This window comes from Halyomorpha halys, unplaced genomic scaffold (assembly GCF_000696795.3).
Source record: "Halyomorpha halys isolate HHAL.00 unplaced genomic scaffold, Hhal_1.1 Scaffold1069.1, whole genome shotgun sequence".
NCBI classification, from domain to species: Eukaryota; Metazoa; Arthropoda; class Insecta; order Hemiptera; family Pentatomidae; genus Halyomorpha; species Halyomorpha halys.
The window spans coordinates 306,006-323,140 of record NW_027107452.1 but is presented as its reverse complement, the minus strand read 5'-3'; the positions used below and the strand labels follow the sequence as shown (position 1 = coordinate 323,140).

The window sequence follows — 17,135 nt, the reverse complement described above, 5'->3', positions numbered from 1 at the left end:
AAACAAAGAAAGATGGAAGGAGTACCAATAAAATTCATCAAGGGAAAATTAAAATGAAGACACATAGCAAAAGTGATAAAAACAACCCTAACTTTCAGGATGTTTTGGTTCCAAAGTAACCTGATGATCCACTGTCTGAGACCAAGTTAATTAAAAAGGGGAATAAAGTCATCCTTTCCCAGAAAGGAAGCACAGAAGAGGGTGATGAACACTTTGAAAACAAAGCTCCTACAATGAAAGAACAAGTGATGCCTGGTCAACATCAAACATCGATTGAAGGAAAAGCTAAGAAGTGCCAAGATGAAAAGAAGAAGCAGTAAGAGAAACCTGCTGAGATTGAAGGAAGGTTACAAGAATTAAAGGCTTTAACTGGTGACCCAGGACTTTGTTTCAAAGATGAAGAAAAACGTGACTGAAAGATGAAGAAAAACTTGACTGAAAGATGAAGAAATGTTATATTTATTGATTTTTACACTGAAGAAGATGAAGAATACCCTAGATTAAATGCAGATGACTATAATTGGGACCTAGATGGAAACAATGGATTCTGAAGCAAATAATTTAGAAGAAGAGAGTAAGAAATATACTAGTGCTAAGAAGAAGAAGTGACCCAAAAAGAAAAGGACTCAATGAAATGTTTGTGAAACATTAAATTAATTGGATGGAGTGATGCAATAAAATTTAAAATTAAAAAAAATGTATAAATAAAAATAAGTAAAGTAATAAATAAAAGGAAATAAGAAAACATACTTTAGGAAGGAAAGTGTTGCAGAAAATAGGTTTTATTATTTGGTTTGTAAATAAAACAGTAGATTGCGACACTATGACACTACTGGGAACAAAGAAGTTCTTTGTTCTTTAAGCAGTCAGTCAGTCAGTCATGGCGCCTATTTGTGGAAACATACACTCTTTGTCTTTGTCTATAAAACCCCTCCCTAAATTCCACAACAGAATCATATCTTTGGGTTCATAACTATGATAATGTCTGGATTTTAATCTTAATGATGAAAGCCCTTTGTAGGCTGAAGGACAGTCATGAAAAACAAGAAGGCTTTCGCTAAATTCTTCTAATTTTATGTAATAATAACAACTAGAACAATGATTAGATATTATCTATAGCTTAAAAAAAAAAATAGAATAATATAAAATTAATTACTATCCTGACAAGAAAAAGCAAATATATTCATTATTATTATGGTAAGGTACAGAAATATTTTTGTGCTTGACACTAATGCATTTCCTGAAAACAATAAACAATGAATACTTACGAATGGACTTTACTAAAAGGAAGACTTAAATGTAGTGCCAGTGAAAGGGCTTAAATAAGTCAAAGGAAGACAAAGCTCAATCAGGATATAAATAACTCTAAAACAACAGCACCAGGCTATATCACTCTAAATAACTGTAATTTATGTAATTTATGTAATGGGACTTAGCTTTCACTATGATGAAACTTACATAGAACATATATTTTAAGAAAATATAAACATATTGGAAAGACAACTACTTGAATGTCAGTTCTGAAATATTAACTGCAAAAGTAATACTAACAACTAGTACGAAATAATTAAATTAAAATGAGCAAGTCTATGTTTTATTATTTCTTAAATATGATTATATACCTGGTGAAATTCTAGTGTAATGCTCCTGAAAATCCGAAACACTAAGACCTGCCCTTTCTATAACTGTAGGTATGGTGCCAGTCACTTCTGCTTCCATTTTAATTTGTTCAAATAAATCTAATCCCGTATATCTAAATAAATTTAAAATTGAATTAGTTGGAATTCTCTTTTCAATGAATTAAAACAAAATAAAAATCAATATTAATTTTGGAATAAATGGTCTCAAGATCAAAGAATAACTCACTAAAAATCACAGCACATTCTATAAAAGAAAGATTACAGCAGGACAGAAAAAAAAAATACTATCAATTGATTTTTATTTGTGATTGCATTCATTGCTTGAATTTCTGTAATTTAATAATTAACCATGAAATAAATATTGAAAAACTTAAGCTTAGTGTTTTGTTTGATTGTGATTAAAACTCAAGTGTGCCGATTCCAAGATTTCCAAGCTTAACTTTTATATAATGTATTATATAAAAACTAGAGGTAATAAAAGAAAACAAATGAGTAAAAACTTATTTAATTAGTACCAATGGTTTGGCCAGAATTTCAGACCTCCAGCAAGGCGACAGTTCCAGGCAAAGCCTTGTGCACAAGGCTTGACTTGTGCTTGAGACCAGCAACTGTTGCCCTGATGAAAGCCTCAAACTCTAGCTGAAATATTAGTACTATTACGGTTAAATAATTGTTTTGTACAATTCATCTTTTGGGGTCCCCAGGGAAGCCTCTGTCACCCGATTTTATGAAGAGTTGAAGTGACTTTACCCCTCCTTCCGACGTAAATATTTCCTTGCTTCCTTTCTCTATCAAGTTATCCAATGCCGCTGTCCATCATACATCTCAGATATCCTTAAATTTAAGTCCTCAGTGCATTCCCGCAATACCCGGTCACGGGCCTCAGACTTATATGTAACTGCCCATCGAACTGCAGCCTTTGGTAGATCTTTCCTCATCCATTTCTCTTCCCTATGGAATTCTATTCCCTCCTTTATTCGTAGTTCTAACACCCTTCCAATCTTCAAATCCCGTATCTTCGACTACCTTCTGTCCACCCAATTCCAGAAGAATAACGATTGAAAGTTTCAAAAAAAAGCTTTATATATTTTCTGTATTTTATGTCTTAGATCTTCGTTTATAATTGTAAATATGTACACTAGCAGAAATTATATCTGTTCATTTATTACTTTTCAGTTTAATTGTATTTGATTTTTTATCATTTTTTTTTTCCTTTTATTTACTATCAGAAGTCATATTATGTTTTATGATATGACAAGTGGTTTCATTTTATTTGTTTTATCATTTTTTTATATATTCTGTTAATTATGGTTGTTTAATTGTATATTTTTAAATTCACTGTATTATTTTATTTTAAGACATCTTATAATTTCATCTCTATTTTGTAATTTTCTCTAAGGCTCTAAAGCCTAATTTTGACGCCTGTAAATTATTCTAAAGGGATCAATCCCGGAATAAATAAAGATTATTATTACTATTATTATTATTATTATTTAAATACGTTTTTACTTATTCGTGTTTTTTATTGACTGCAATCTCAACCATCTTCTCCTCATACATCTACTATGACTTTGAAAGATAGGAATAACAATAAAGATTTAAAATATTACTGCTTTATGTTCAAGAAAAATATATGAGGAGATAATTTTCATAATATATGGAATAAAGCATTACATTACAAGCACAAAATTACATTGTGATCGTGTTCTTTTGATTAACATGTAAAAAAGAAAATATTGATTATAATATACTTTTTTGCTTTATTTTTATTTTACCATTACCTTTGATGAATACTAACACGGTGATTAGAGCCAAATGATATTTCTAGAGTATGATTGACCACACCACCTACAAAAAAAACACAATCAAATCTGTACTACTGTAGGTTTTATGAGAAAACATTTTGAAAAAAATAGTTACCTGTTAACTGATAACCATTTGGGGCATCACCAATTGGTTTAGCAAAAAGAAAGCCAACAAAGGATCCAAGACTGACAAGGAGTTGCATACTATAACCAATTTCAGGAGGTACTCCACTTATTGCTGTATATGTACGGCCGTCGACAGTTACTATATATGCTTGCATATTAAGATTTTTACTGTCCACTCCATTCAGACTGATATTTATTTTGCCAATCATCCTATGGGATTCTGTATCAAATAAATTTCAGGATTAGTTCCAAAATTAAGAGAATAAACAGTGAAATTGAAAAAAAAAATTATACATATACTTTCAATTTCACTAAATATATTCCTCTTCATGGGTCAATTTAATTAAGCATCATAATAAACCTAAATTAAAAGTAACAATTTAATAATGATCCAAACTATATAACATGGACATATATATATATAGTTTTTATTTACTTCATTTGTTTTTGGGAATCCCTCATGTAGGGTCTGGTTACAATAATCCATCTTTACTTTTTACAATAAGAATAAGTTTATGTTTTCATAATAGGAATAAGTTTATATTCAGGAAAGCTTTTAAAATTTATTGGAAGAAGCTAAATATAAAATTTTGAAACAATTTTCATTAGATTATTATTATTTTCAGTTAATTGCCAAATTTTGTAGGATATAGATAAATTTAACTAAAACTAGACGTGTATTAGTATATTTTTTGTACAGAATATAATAAATGTTTTTACCTCAGAATTAGGCTATTTAAATGTTGATAATTAAAAATGTAAGTGTAATAGTTTGAAAATATATATATTTTCTAATCTAATTCTTATTATATAAATAAGAAATCCTAAGTTGTTTTTATTTTTGGTTTAAGATGGAAAAACATAATTTATTCATTATTATAACAGTAAATTTTATGTCATATACTGCTTTATATTTATATGGTAAAAAGTATAGTCTATTGGCCTGAGCAACGACCAGGTATATATTTAAGAAAAATAAAAGGATCAATAGTAATAAGCACATTGAACTAATGTTAACAGTGGAAGCTGATGTACTCGACCAGTTATAGAATGTTGTATATTATAGCAGATGGGAACATAAAGACTGTGTTATGCTGTTCACATAGTTCGAGATGGAAACACCCAGTATATTAAAAATAATTATCCAGCGGAATGGGATCAATCAGTGCCATCAACTGGAAGCACACTACTAGAGACAGGCAGAAGTAGGAAGTCTATGAGGTGATAATAATACAAAGTTCTATAAGTATGACATCAAAAGCATAAATTTAAACAGTAAATTAGTGAGTTACAAAGTGTGAGCTACGAATTAATTACAAAAGAATCTGGCATAAGTAAATTATCCAAGTAGAATTTAAACACCACATTATTATTTCTTGAAATTATGCATTAAAAATCAAAGAAAAAAAAACTTTTTTTAGGGAGGCAATTGAATTATCAAATAACTATTATATTTGAATCAATATTGCAAGAACCAGTATAGTCACAGTTCATCATATATGCCTTTTTTATTTAAGTTGTCATTGTTAATTTCAAATATCAGGATTTGTTATTAATAAATCTTCAGTTTGGCTTAGCACGTGCTTCAAAAGGTTTTTTGTTGAGAAATAGGTGATATTCTCCAGTTGCATTCTATTTTGTAAGAATGTTAATTCTGAAACAATTCTAAGTCAATAGCAAAACTCATTATTAGCTCCTTCAGCTTAAGTATCTGCTCCTAAAGTTCTTTCTAATCTTAATGATTCTCTACACGCAAAAAAAAAGACGAATATTCTCATTTTTGTCCGTAAATATTTTTTGGTTAATGACTAAAGTCTTTTTGTAAAACTGGATAAGTTATTGACTTCAATACTACATACACAAACTAATATACCATAAACATAATATACCAAAGTCCAAGCAATTTCTTCCATCTCCAAAATATCCCTTTTGACAACGGCAACAAAATCCACCAGCAGGTTCATCAAAGCAGTCTGAGAATTTGTGACAAAGAATAGCGCCATCAGTGCATGATAGTGGTTCACTTTCATCAAGAACTGAAAAAAGTATGTAGAAACAAAAATTATACATATTTTCTTGCTTTCAAACATTTTAATCCATCTTAAAAATTAAAGATTATTTGCCATCAACATAATAAAAAAATATTTGCTGTCTATTTTTACTTTCCTCACCACCTAGGTAAGGAGGATATTGTAATCGGATAAAATTTTAGGTGTGCAGTTTTCAGCAGATTTATGCATTTTAGAATTCTCTGAGTCAAAAAATAAGCTTTTTGGTCAGTGTGTATGTCAGAGTAACAATTGCCTTTTTGAACTGGTGGACTGATTTTGTCACTTTTTTTTTTTAACCTTTTGGTCCCTGTGCACTAAATAGAACATCCTGTCCAAAGTATCAATCATCTGTGCAATAGACAAAAACTTGTTTTTCTCTTAAACTTAAACTTGTATTTTTTTTATAGAATAATAAGAAAGTAAATATATTATACCTTCGTTTTCAATGGTTCTTTGAGGAACCTCGGGTTGACCAGTATCTTCAATATTACCAACACGAAACATATATTCTCCAGGTGTGAGGGCATTAGTCCAACTAAAATAAAAAAAAAAAATGTATGCAATAAACATAAAAATGGTGCATTACACTATAACTTCACAGACCCCACAACCCCATGGGGATTATATTGTTTGATAACCCTCATTTCCATTCATGAAGAAGGTCTCAGCAGTTAGGAGGTACCAAAACGACATTTTTGATAGTGTTACTAAAGACTCTGTACTAATGAGTACAGAGTATTGGATACTCTGTACTGAAGAGATTTTGTTAGAATTGACATCATCTGAAATTAGGGAAAAATTGATACAGGTTGAATGACTTTTCATTCTGTTTTGAAACGTCATTAGATTAAAAAAAAAAATGGACAATTTTCAGTTTACAATCCATAACAAGTTTTTGTCCGATAATGTTTAAAGCAAAGTAAAGTAATCATTTGGGAGGAATGTTCATAAAATGTCATTCATAATATAAAATAGAACACTACAAGATCTCTAAATATCACCAGTATTAATGGGAAATCCACTTTTGACATTAAACTTTCTGGACATTTTCAGCAAACTTTCAGTTATTCAAAAGTTAACTTCAATAGATTAAATATATGCATGTTTAAAATAATTATCTCTCTGGCCTGAAGTAAAAGAAATAAAATTAAGAAAACTATGAAACTTTCCTAGATTATAGAAGTGAGATATTGTCCAAAAAAGCTCTTAATAATTGGTGAGCCACTTACCCAATTGATTGTGTAATACGGCTAATTTGGAGTTAAGAATCATTTATTTTATTACTAACAGTTCAAGTGAATTAACGTATAAAGTTAATCCAAATATGTTCAAGATTACTTGAATTCAAATTAGTTAGTTGAAAAAGCCATTTTAACAATAAGAAATAAAGTAGTTCAGGATATTAATTTTAAAGTTCAAAATAAGATTCAAGGTGGGAAATTAAAACACAAGTGAGTAAATTCAATGGTTAATTTTCTGACCGTATTTTTTAATTCAGTGCATGTCTAAATTATATTACAATGTAATGTATGCCTGTGTTACATTATTAACATTAAAAATTGGATCGCCAACGAAATATTTAGATTCACAAAGATTATGAAATGGGACATGAATGCTAATTAAACAAACAATATAATTAAAGCTAGAATAATGGAGAAGGTATAAAAAAACCCAGTATTTATTCCAAGGATTCTACATATACCTACCAAACTTTCTTTTTAAATCCAAATAATGAAATGTCTAGTAAGATTAGCATTTAATATCACTATAAATTAGCCAAAAGAGATAAATGTTAAGATGTTAAGGTAATAGGTTGTAAATCTATTATCTACAACCAACAGGCATTAAAACTTTCAAGTTATAATCATAAGAACTATATCATCAAATGGATAAAATATTCAGCAAAGAGAATATGATATAATTTTTATCATATGTATTAAAATTATTTTAGTGGCATATTCGCACAACAATATTTCAATTTTCTGTTTAATTGACGAAAAACACAACATATGTTGCAATCAGAAACATATTGCAGTCAACAATACCTCCACAAGGATAATTAAATACCATGACAGTATCGATGGTAATAACAAGCTCTTTTAATGTTTTAAGGCTATTAACTTCTTAATATAGACAAAACCATTTAAAATAATAACCTGTAAAATGTCATACAATTCTAGCAGAATTTTCAAGGAAGTGTCAAAATGACACCCACAAGGGATTATGTGAGAAATATGGAAAGCAGGTAAGAAGTATTAAGGATAACATGGGACAGCTTATTACTGAACAGGAAAAAAGTTCTGAAAGAATGGACAGATTTTTTTTACTAAGAAGTTTATGGATGGAGGAAAATGAGAAGATGAAGAAGCTCTCGTAGGACAGGCTATGGAAGAGGATAATTTCATAGAGGATTGAAAGCTGTAAATTGTCAAAAACAAGGCAGTTGGTGATGATGGAATCACGGTTTAAATGTGGTGGATACCAAGAACAAAGGAGATTACTAATAAAAGGAGTTCCCCATGGACTGAGAAAATAACATCATCATTCCATTCCACAAGAAAGCTTCTGCAGTATGATGTGATAGTAAATGGCTAAAAATCAGAGAGATTTAAAATGGAAACAGGAGCGAAGCAAGGGGACAGTATTAGCCCATTGCTGTTTTTTTAATATATATATATGGACAGAATAAAATGGCAATTCAAACTGAGGAGTCTAAAACTGAAAATAGGAAATTGTAAAATGCACCCCTTATACATCCAGAATTTAGTATTTGCAGATTAAATTCTCATAATTGCAGAAAGCTGAGGAGCTTTACAAAAAGCTTTACCAGCATGGGAGAAAGCTCTGAGCCAAAAAGGAATGACTAGTAACCCGACTAAATCTGAGTACATCGCTTTATCAAAAAGTAGTTCTACAGAGCATGAAATTGTGATTTCTAAGGGCTTAAATCTGGATAGGTTGATATATATCAGTATCTTGGAGTAAAAATTACTAATGATGGGAAGTTGAATTCCAAAATAAATCAGCACACGAGTAAAACAACACATTTGTAGCACCAACTCTGTAACATCATAATTAGAAAAAAGTAAGCAGAGATAAAACAAATATAATGTTGTATAAACAAGTCTTTATACCTACGCTGACCTATGCTGCTGAAAGTTGACCTAATATTAAAAAATTCAAAAGCCATATACAAGCCACAGAAATCCCCAAGTAAAGCTCTTGGTAAAGTTAGATTAGAGGTACTTAAGAAATTCTTGGTTAAAGAAGAAGAAGTTGTAATGTACTTCCACTAGATTTGGAAAATCCAAAGAATTTCTATTTTTATTTTGCAAATAATAAGATGAAAAATGTAGTTTATAAGGAAATATTGTAATAACATAACTTAAATTAACATGAATTTTCATGATTTAAATCTACAAATAATTTAATGATCCCATTCCCAAGATCCCAGAATTAGGTCCAATCTTATCTTACCTTTGAAACATTTACTAATAACAAGTACACCAATTTTTGAAAAAAAAAATTAGTTAAATTAAGCAACATTGAGAAAGTTGATAAAATTAAAAATCAGCCAGAATTGAGTTTTAAAGTTTAAGCAGTTCAATAATTAACCTTAAAAAAAATCAATAAATAACACATGTAATATCTTTAAGCGTACCTTGGTAAATTGTATACCCTGTCTGTTCCGGATCCTTTGATTATAGCAAGTTTACCTCCTGGAGAAGACACACCTACCTGTCCTCTGGCATCTGGTAAAGAAGATTTCACTGATTCAGCTCTGATCCAATTAATCCCATTTTCAGGATATATGAACTCTACGAAACTTTCACTCCCATCTGAAGAAACTACTGCTTGAAAGGTGTTCACCTAAAAAAAATAATAATTAATTAAAATAAATTATTAGTATATAAAATATCTACATCATCAAAAAATTTTGTCAGGAACATTTCCGGAGTAATAGGGATTTCAGCAGTTAGAAGATGCAAGATACAGGAATCAAGACAATGCTTTAAAAAATCAGTAGTAATTGGAAAATTATTTAATGAACCAAAACTACATGAAAGAGAGAAAAGGAATAAGAATACTGAGTTCAGTAATAGAGTTTCGAGCTCAGAAAGCAAACTAAGATGTCCTGGTCAAAAACCTATGCTTTGATTTAGAAATGCACCAGTTTTATATGATTAGCTTTTAAATGCAATGTTATTTCACTTTATTTTTTTATGCTTCAAAAGGAGGACAATCATACATTGAAGAAAGGTAGGAATTATAGGTTATCAGGCTTGCATTAATGTTCAAACAATAATGTAAAATAAAATAACTACTACATTGATCAGTAATTCTAGTTTGTTCCACTCCCTTCATTATCATCTTTTTAATATGCCTATCACTTATATTAATTCAAAACATTCTACTTAATAATTACTATTTATGACTATTACATAATTAAATACAACTTATATAGCCAAATTATACAAAAACTCCTTAAAATATGTTTATTTTATATTATATACATACCTTATCATTTCTACTATTATAATAGCCTACTCTATTCCAAGTAACTATGAATGCAGCAAGTGGCCTAAACCCATATTGTGTAGGGTATAGAGTTGCTATTTTTCTTGCAATTGTATTTAAAACTTCTTGTTCTCGACTCTCCCTGAAGTAGACAATGCCTGCACCTCTGTTGTCCACATTGGAATAGAAAGGTGCAATAACAGGATATTCAAGTGGAAAAGGCTCATTGAAGAATTTAGGTATTTCAGTTTGAAATGATAACAGTCCATTATCATTTACCTGAAATAAATTAAAATATTAATAGTGTACAGATAATTTTAATAAAAATTCTAAAAACTGCAATTTCTGAATCTTAAATATGTGGGATGTAGGGATGCTGTTAGTTATATTAAAGCTCCTTAACCACAAAGAAATAACAACATTTCAATGTTTATTTTTTATAATAATTTAATAAAAATAACATTAATTTAATATTTATAATAATATTTTAATAATAGTAGTGCATAATAATGAAAGTATTTCATAGATTTTACATGGCATCTAATAACATGAATTTAAATCTATAAACAGTATAGCAGTATCTAGAGCAGTGATCCGGGATTCCGCGAGCTTCATCCATAGGTTCCCCAAAATACTTTAGGAATTAAAAAATTAAATTTTCAAGTAATCCAAACTTTTAGATGAAAATAATAAAAAACATTCTTTTCCCATATTTTTATTTGTATCACATGCAGGTGTTAAGCCATTTACTTACTTTTAACAAAAACGTTTGCCAGTTGTTGTTCGTTAAGGTTTTAGCTCGTAAAACCCAATTGTCATCGACGACCATATGAAAAGGTTCCCGGTATGAAAAGCAATTATAAAACTGATCTAGAGTGTACCATTGGAATAGATCTATGTCGATATCGAATCCACTAGCCAGAGTTTTCATAATAATTCAGACAGTCTTTATTATATCAACATTCACCCTATTTATATTCGAGGATTTTTCAGAATCCGCCAATGCGTAATCACCATCATTACTGAATTTAAAAACACGAAACATCACAATTAAAATCCCTTATTTCTCAAAGATGGTTTATGAATAATTGCAAAGGGAATATTTTTCATAATGGTCTTCCCGTAAATGCTTTTTTTTCAAACGATAAATCACTTATTGAAATATATGTATACAAAACACTTATTGAAATATATGTATTGGTAATTGATGGGGAAATTAGTCCGGCAAGTCCTGGTTCTTCTTGCCTACTCCTAGTGACTACAAGGGCATACTAACCAACGTGGGAGTGTTAAGATTAATTTTTTGGGACCTCCGATAAATTAATATTAATTGCCTCAAATGAGAATCGAACCCACAACGTTCTTAGCCGAGCGCTCTGGGACCTACGCCCCAATCCGCACTGCCCTCACGTCCCTTTGGGATGTATGTAATTACCTCCCAATAGGAAACAGTGTGAAAGCTATACTAACCTATGTACTTATTAGTTATGTTGTTTACATATTTTTCTTTAATTTTAAATTTGAGATTTAAGTTCTAAGAATAATTTTCTCGCTATTACAGTGTTTAGATATTGGCACAGTTGCTCGCAGTAATTCATCCAAGATGCCTGAAATAAAATCCATTGGCAAAATATTAGCGGCTAAATACGTCGGAATGTTAGCGGATAGACCTTTTAAATGTGATTGGGGAATTTCATATTTCTTGTCTTGAGAAAAAAACAATTTCAAACCGATTAACGTTCTTCAAATTTATAACAAATAAAAACAATCAAACACCCAGAAAACAAGGAGAAAATTCTGCATAAAAATAAAAATCTTTTGCCTGCTTATTCAGTATAAAGTCAATTTTATTAATTGATTTATGCAAGGATTTAGTAAAAACAAACATACCCTTACACATAATAAATAATCTGCCCAATAAATAATTTTTGGAAAAAAAAGCATTGTGTAAAAGTTGGCAGATGAAGCACTCTGGAGAAATCATCTGCAGGAAATTATCAGGAAAGATTATAGGATAAGAGCCACGGACTGTCCGACAACCGAAGATTGCTAGCTAAGCTTTTATTGCTTTCAGGTACTTTATACTTAATACTGCGGTGAACGTGGAACTATCTCTGGTCAATACAGATTGGCTTTACGACGCAATCCTCGAGGATTTGGTTTGTTTATTACAATTCAGATGCATCAAATTTATTGATAAGGACAGCGAATTAAAATAACCATTACACTTAAATATATATTTTTTCCTTTTTAATTATTTAGGCTTATTAATAAACTGAAAAAAACATAAGATTTTTTTTAAGGCAGTTTATGTAGAATTTTCCCATTCATGATTTTTTTTTTTATCCAATGTATGAATATTTTTTTACTTTATTCTCACATAAAATCATATTCCTAGTTAATACAATCCCTCCTCGACCCCTTTTTGAAAATTGGAATAAGTACAAATTTTTTCCATTCTTCAGGCATTTTATCAATTTTCTAAATCTTTTTATCCCAAAGGTATATATTTTAATCTCTAACTTTAAAGCATTCCTTGATTAGTTCTCTAGGAATATAGCCAGTTACCGCTGCTTCATAAGATTTCGGTTGCTATTTCAATTTCCTCATTATTCGTTTTTTTTATTACAGGATCAACATTCAGATATTCCGAAGGAAGTGATAGTCAATTATTTCCCGTATTCATTATACCGCCACGGTATCTTTAAAGGTATTCAATATATCTACCGGATTGGCTAGAACATTATTATTTTCATCCCTGATTCCTACCATTACGAAGCCCAAACATTTATGCAATCATTTGATATCTAACTACATTTCTCTTACGTTATTTTTATTTTTAAAGGTTATATTTCTTTGTTTTTAAGATTATTTATTCTATTTTTGAAATATTTAGACCTTCCATTCTTTAATTCTCGGAAAAAAAGCAACATTCTTTTCACTGAGATTACTAAAGATTTTTTATTTTTGGGACTTAACTGTTTTGTACATATTTAAACAGTTCATTCTTTCGGTTTATTCCCTTTTTCAGGGACAATGTTACAGGCTTCTTTAGCATTGAGATCTCTGGTTTTTACTCACAACTTGTCAATATCTTCAAGGTCTTCATCTAAAGGTCCTAACAGTTCAAATCTATTTTTGACTCCTAGCGCGAATCAATCCTATAATCATTATTATATTTGTGTAAACTTTATTAGCTGATCCTTGGGTAATGCACTTCTTCTCTTTCCATCTTTCGTGACTTCTAATATTATTTTAATAAAAGTTTGGGTTAACTTATCGGTAAACCTCTCCAATTTATATTTAAATTCGAATTTTATCTCTTCATCACTGTACTCAATTGGCGAATGTGTGTTTATCAATATGATTTCAAACTAACGCCCCTTAAGATGGCTCCTGTCAGTAACTATCTGTATGTTACTGAATACAGAAATAAATCTATTCAAAACGAAATCCCAGTATCTGTACAATAGTTACCGCTCCCTTCATACCAGATCCTGTACTTCCCTTCCGTTAACAAGCTTCCCCTGCTTAGCAAACTTTTTGTAGTACCACAAAATTGAAATTGTATTTTTTTTTTTTACTTATTATGCTCTGCCTGAACATTTCTAACACGTAGGGGGAGAGGGAAGGTTAATATAAAATAAAAGTAAATCTCTCCAAGGCCGGATTCGAACCGGTGCCGCTGCAGTTCTCAAGTTGCTAAGACCAGTCCCTCGACTACAAACGGTTCTAAATTGTGATCCTTAACCTCATTTTCGAATGACTTTAACTCATTTACGATATTCAAACTTTTAAGTTTCCACGTCTCTATAGCTACTGCCTTCTACCTAAACCTCTAATTATTAACTTACGGCACAAATCCCCTGAAGCAATCCCCATCCGTAGACCTGAACGGGAAGACTAGTTTACCTCCGGATAACGACCGTTTCACTTCAAGAAGATCTATTACTATATAAAGTATTAAAAATATAAATACAATGGATTCAATAAAGATTATTACTATTAAGAATCTTTGTGAAAAAGTTGCCGTCGTATTCTACTAAATAACAGTACAAACAGTAAAAAGGTATATCTCGAGAACTATTTAACATAAATAACTCTATTAGGGCTCATATTTTAGCAAATTTACTCTTCTTTAAATGACGTTCTCTTAGGTTTTCTTGTGTTGTTTTTACTTTTTAAGATATAGAGCTCGGAATGAAAAATTAGTTTTTTCTATCGCTTTGCAACAGCCACCATTTTTTATACTCCCTACCTATACTTGGCAGACTTCAATTTCGACTATTAAATATACATAGTTTTCATTAAAGTAATCAAAAATTGGGGTGAGATAACTGCCTTTTTTCTCCTCTTGGGCTCTTATACTATTACGATTAGAGGGATTTGATGTAAGCTAAGGGTTTACCCATTCCTTAATCACTTTTAACTTGATGGGCTTTCATTTCCCATCGATTTCTCTCCATCTCACATTAGCTTGTTGTGGATAAAAATTAATTCTGCCATTAGAGATGTAATTATGCACTAAGCTTAAAATTATCAATAAAAAGATTATTTCTCGAGGAAAAATGGCCGCCAGGCAGCTCCCAACAGCAATAGAGGTCCATAAAAATTCTTGAGTCTATTAGCACTGAAAATTCAAATTTCACCTTGATCACTATTTAAAATTCAAAAGCTACTATTCCGATAAACGTTATGATACGATTAAGATCAGTTCAGAGATTTACTTTAGTGTTATTGATTGCATAATAATTTTGTTGATATTAATTCAACGATATTTCCCGGACTCAACGTATCTCCATATAAATTGTTTATAGCCAACTGATATACCAGTTCGTAGAATTTGTTTCAGTACTAATCTTATCACTAACAAATTAATGAGATGCTATAATTAATGCATCCGCTTTGGAAAAAAATAAAATATTATCTTTATTATTGCAGTAGTCTTTTTGATATTATCAATGAAGTTACGTTAGGAGCAGGGTACCTCAGTAATTAGACCACTCCTGTCTCCAGGGCCCAGCTTCCAATACGTCTATAGTAGATAATTGTACTTTTATACCAGCCGGGGATGGACACATTATCAGGCGAGAGAAGTGAGATCCTTCTGGGCTACACCTAGCCCCTATTGAATTGTTTATTTGAGGGCTATTGGAGGGGAAGCTATAGGGTTGTATATTTGAGGAATTGACGCGGTTATTCTTGCTAAATAACCTCCCTGCACAACCCTTCGTCTAGAAATAGTACTTCATTAAAAAGTACTGAATCCTTCCTAAATTGAATAATAATAAATATCACAGATCACAGACCGTTATCTGTCTGTATAGTATACACAGACAGTTATCTGTATAGTTAAACAACATATTAAGTTTCAACAAAGTATATTGAGATCAAACTATCATAACTAAACCCCACATTTCTCACTCCTTAATACAAACCTACTAGATTACAAATATAATTACACTGAATAGGGGAAAAATATTATAACAATCCAGGATTCTTTTTATTGATATTACTCTCAAGTAAGGCTTTTAGTAGCAATTGAGTTCTATAACAAAAATGTTTAATGTGTTAAAGTCATAAGATTGTGATAACATCGATGAGAACAACTGAAATATTCTCATTAAAAATTTTATAAATATTTTCCAGATTATTAACTTTTAAATTTAATGTAATTAAAAATTACCAGGTACCTGTAAGAAATGTTTGAGCTGAAACCAAATTATTTTTACTTTCCTTAAAAACTGGTAAATAATGGTTGTTAAAATACTGAATTATTATGAACTCAAGTTATTGTATAAATCTAAAAATTTATAATTTTAAAAAATATTTGACATACTTTACATGTTTTTTTTACTATTTAGTATGTTTTCTGGCAGATCCATAATAAAATAAGATAGTAAAACATAAAAAATGTGAAAAAAAAATGTTTTAAAACTATATTTTTTCTTCGCACCTAGAATCGAATTTCTCCTGATCTAATATTACTGAATGTAGATTCACTCCCCTCCCCCCCCCCAAAAAAAAGAAAAAGCCAGCTAATTAGTGAATATTTGCTTTAATTAGTACTCAGCAATAATACAAAAAAATTTCTGATCTTCACCATACCTGAGAATATATAACACCAAATATAACCCAATATTACAAAAACGATTAAAGGAAAAACAAGAGAAGCAGCAGGGTTCCAAATTCAAGGTCGTTCATTTCCCCTTTATGTTTAAGAAAATAGACTAAAAGTGACTTAATCGTTGAATTAATTCTTAAAAACTGCAGGGAAAAAGGCGTGAAGAAAATAAAATAAAGGTTGAAGGACTCTAGAAGCACGCAAAATCATGAAATAATTAAAGTGAAGAAAAAAGTCAATATGCCTAAAAGGCACTTCTCTAAAACAATATCAATTGTCAAACAAATTCCCAATCATTTAACAAATTTGGACTGAAGAAGTGCGTAAAATAATAAAAACGCGAGAAAAAAATAAACGAAAAATATTAGGGCAGAACAAAATTTTGATAAAAATCACTCCCACTTTAATGCTATTATTATAACAAGAAAATCCCAGTGCAATTTTTAGAGCATCTAGATAATGCCAAAGGTTAAAGTTTTTCTACTTCTTCCTTCTTAAAAACTATAAATAGTAGTAAAAAAAAAAAAAAGAAGTATAATTTACTGTGAACAACAGGATCGATAACCTTTATTCAGTAAGATAAAGATATGACACTTTGTCGAAGAGTTTCAGTATAACTTTTGTTTTTCCCCATTGAGTTTAATTATCCGGTATAAGTATGTATAACATGTTTTTGAATCTTAAAAGAATATTTGGTTTATATAAAATTAAAATTGATTCTAAAATCGGAAAGGATTAATTCCTCGAACTATAAATTTATACCAAAAATGGATTCTAGCAATTAGTCTTCTTCATTTGAATGTGCTAAAATAATTTTAGATTTTGACAAATTCCTATTGTCAGTGAATAATGATCCTTACATTGTATCCCA

General features: G+C 30.2%; 1 protein-coding gene across 1 annotated transcript in view; it reads right to left on the bottom strand.

Moving 5' to 3' along the window:
• Positions 1-17,135, bottom strand: part of Ndg (Nidogen) — a gene marked incomplete at its 3' end in the record, with an annotated part of 41,761 nt that overhangs the window by 14,023 nt on the left and 10,603 nt on the right. The window contains 7 exon segments of the mRNA XM_067045739.1: positions 1,623-1,753; positions 3,422-3,488; positions 3,561-3,791; positions 5,461-5,607; positions 6,057-6,157; positions 9,284-9,492; positions 10,141-10,419. Coding sequence (XP_066901840.1) covers positions 1,623-1,753; positions 3,422-3,488; positions 3,561-3,791; positions 5,461-5,607; positions 6,057-6,157; positions 9,284-9,492; positions 10,141-10,419 — 1,165 coding nt within the window.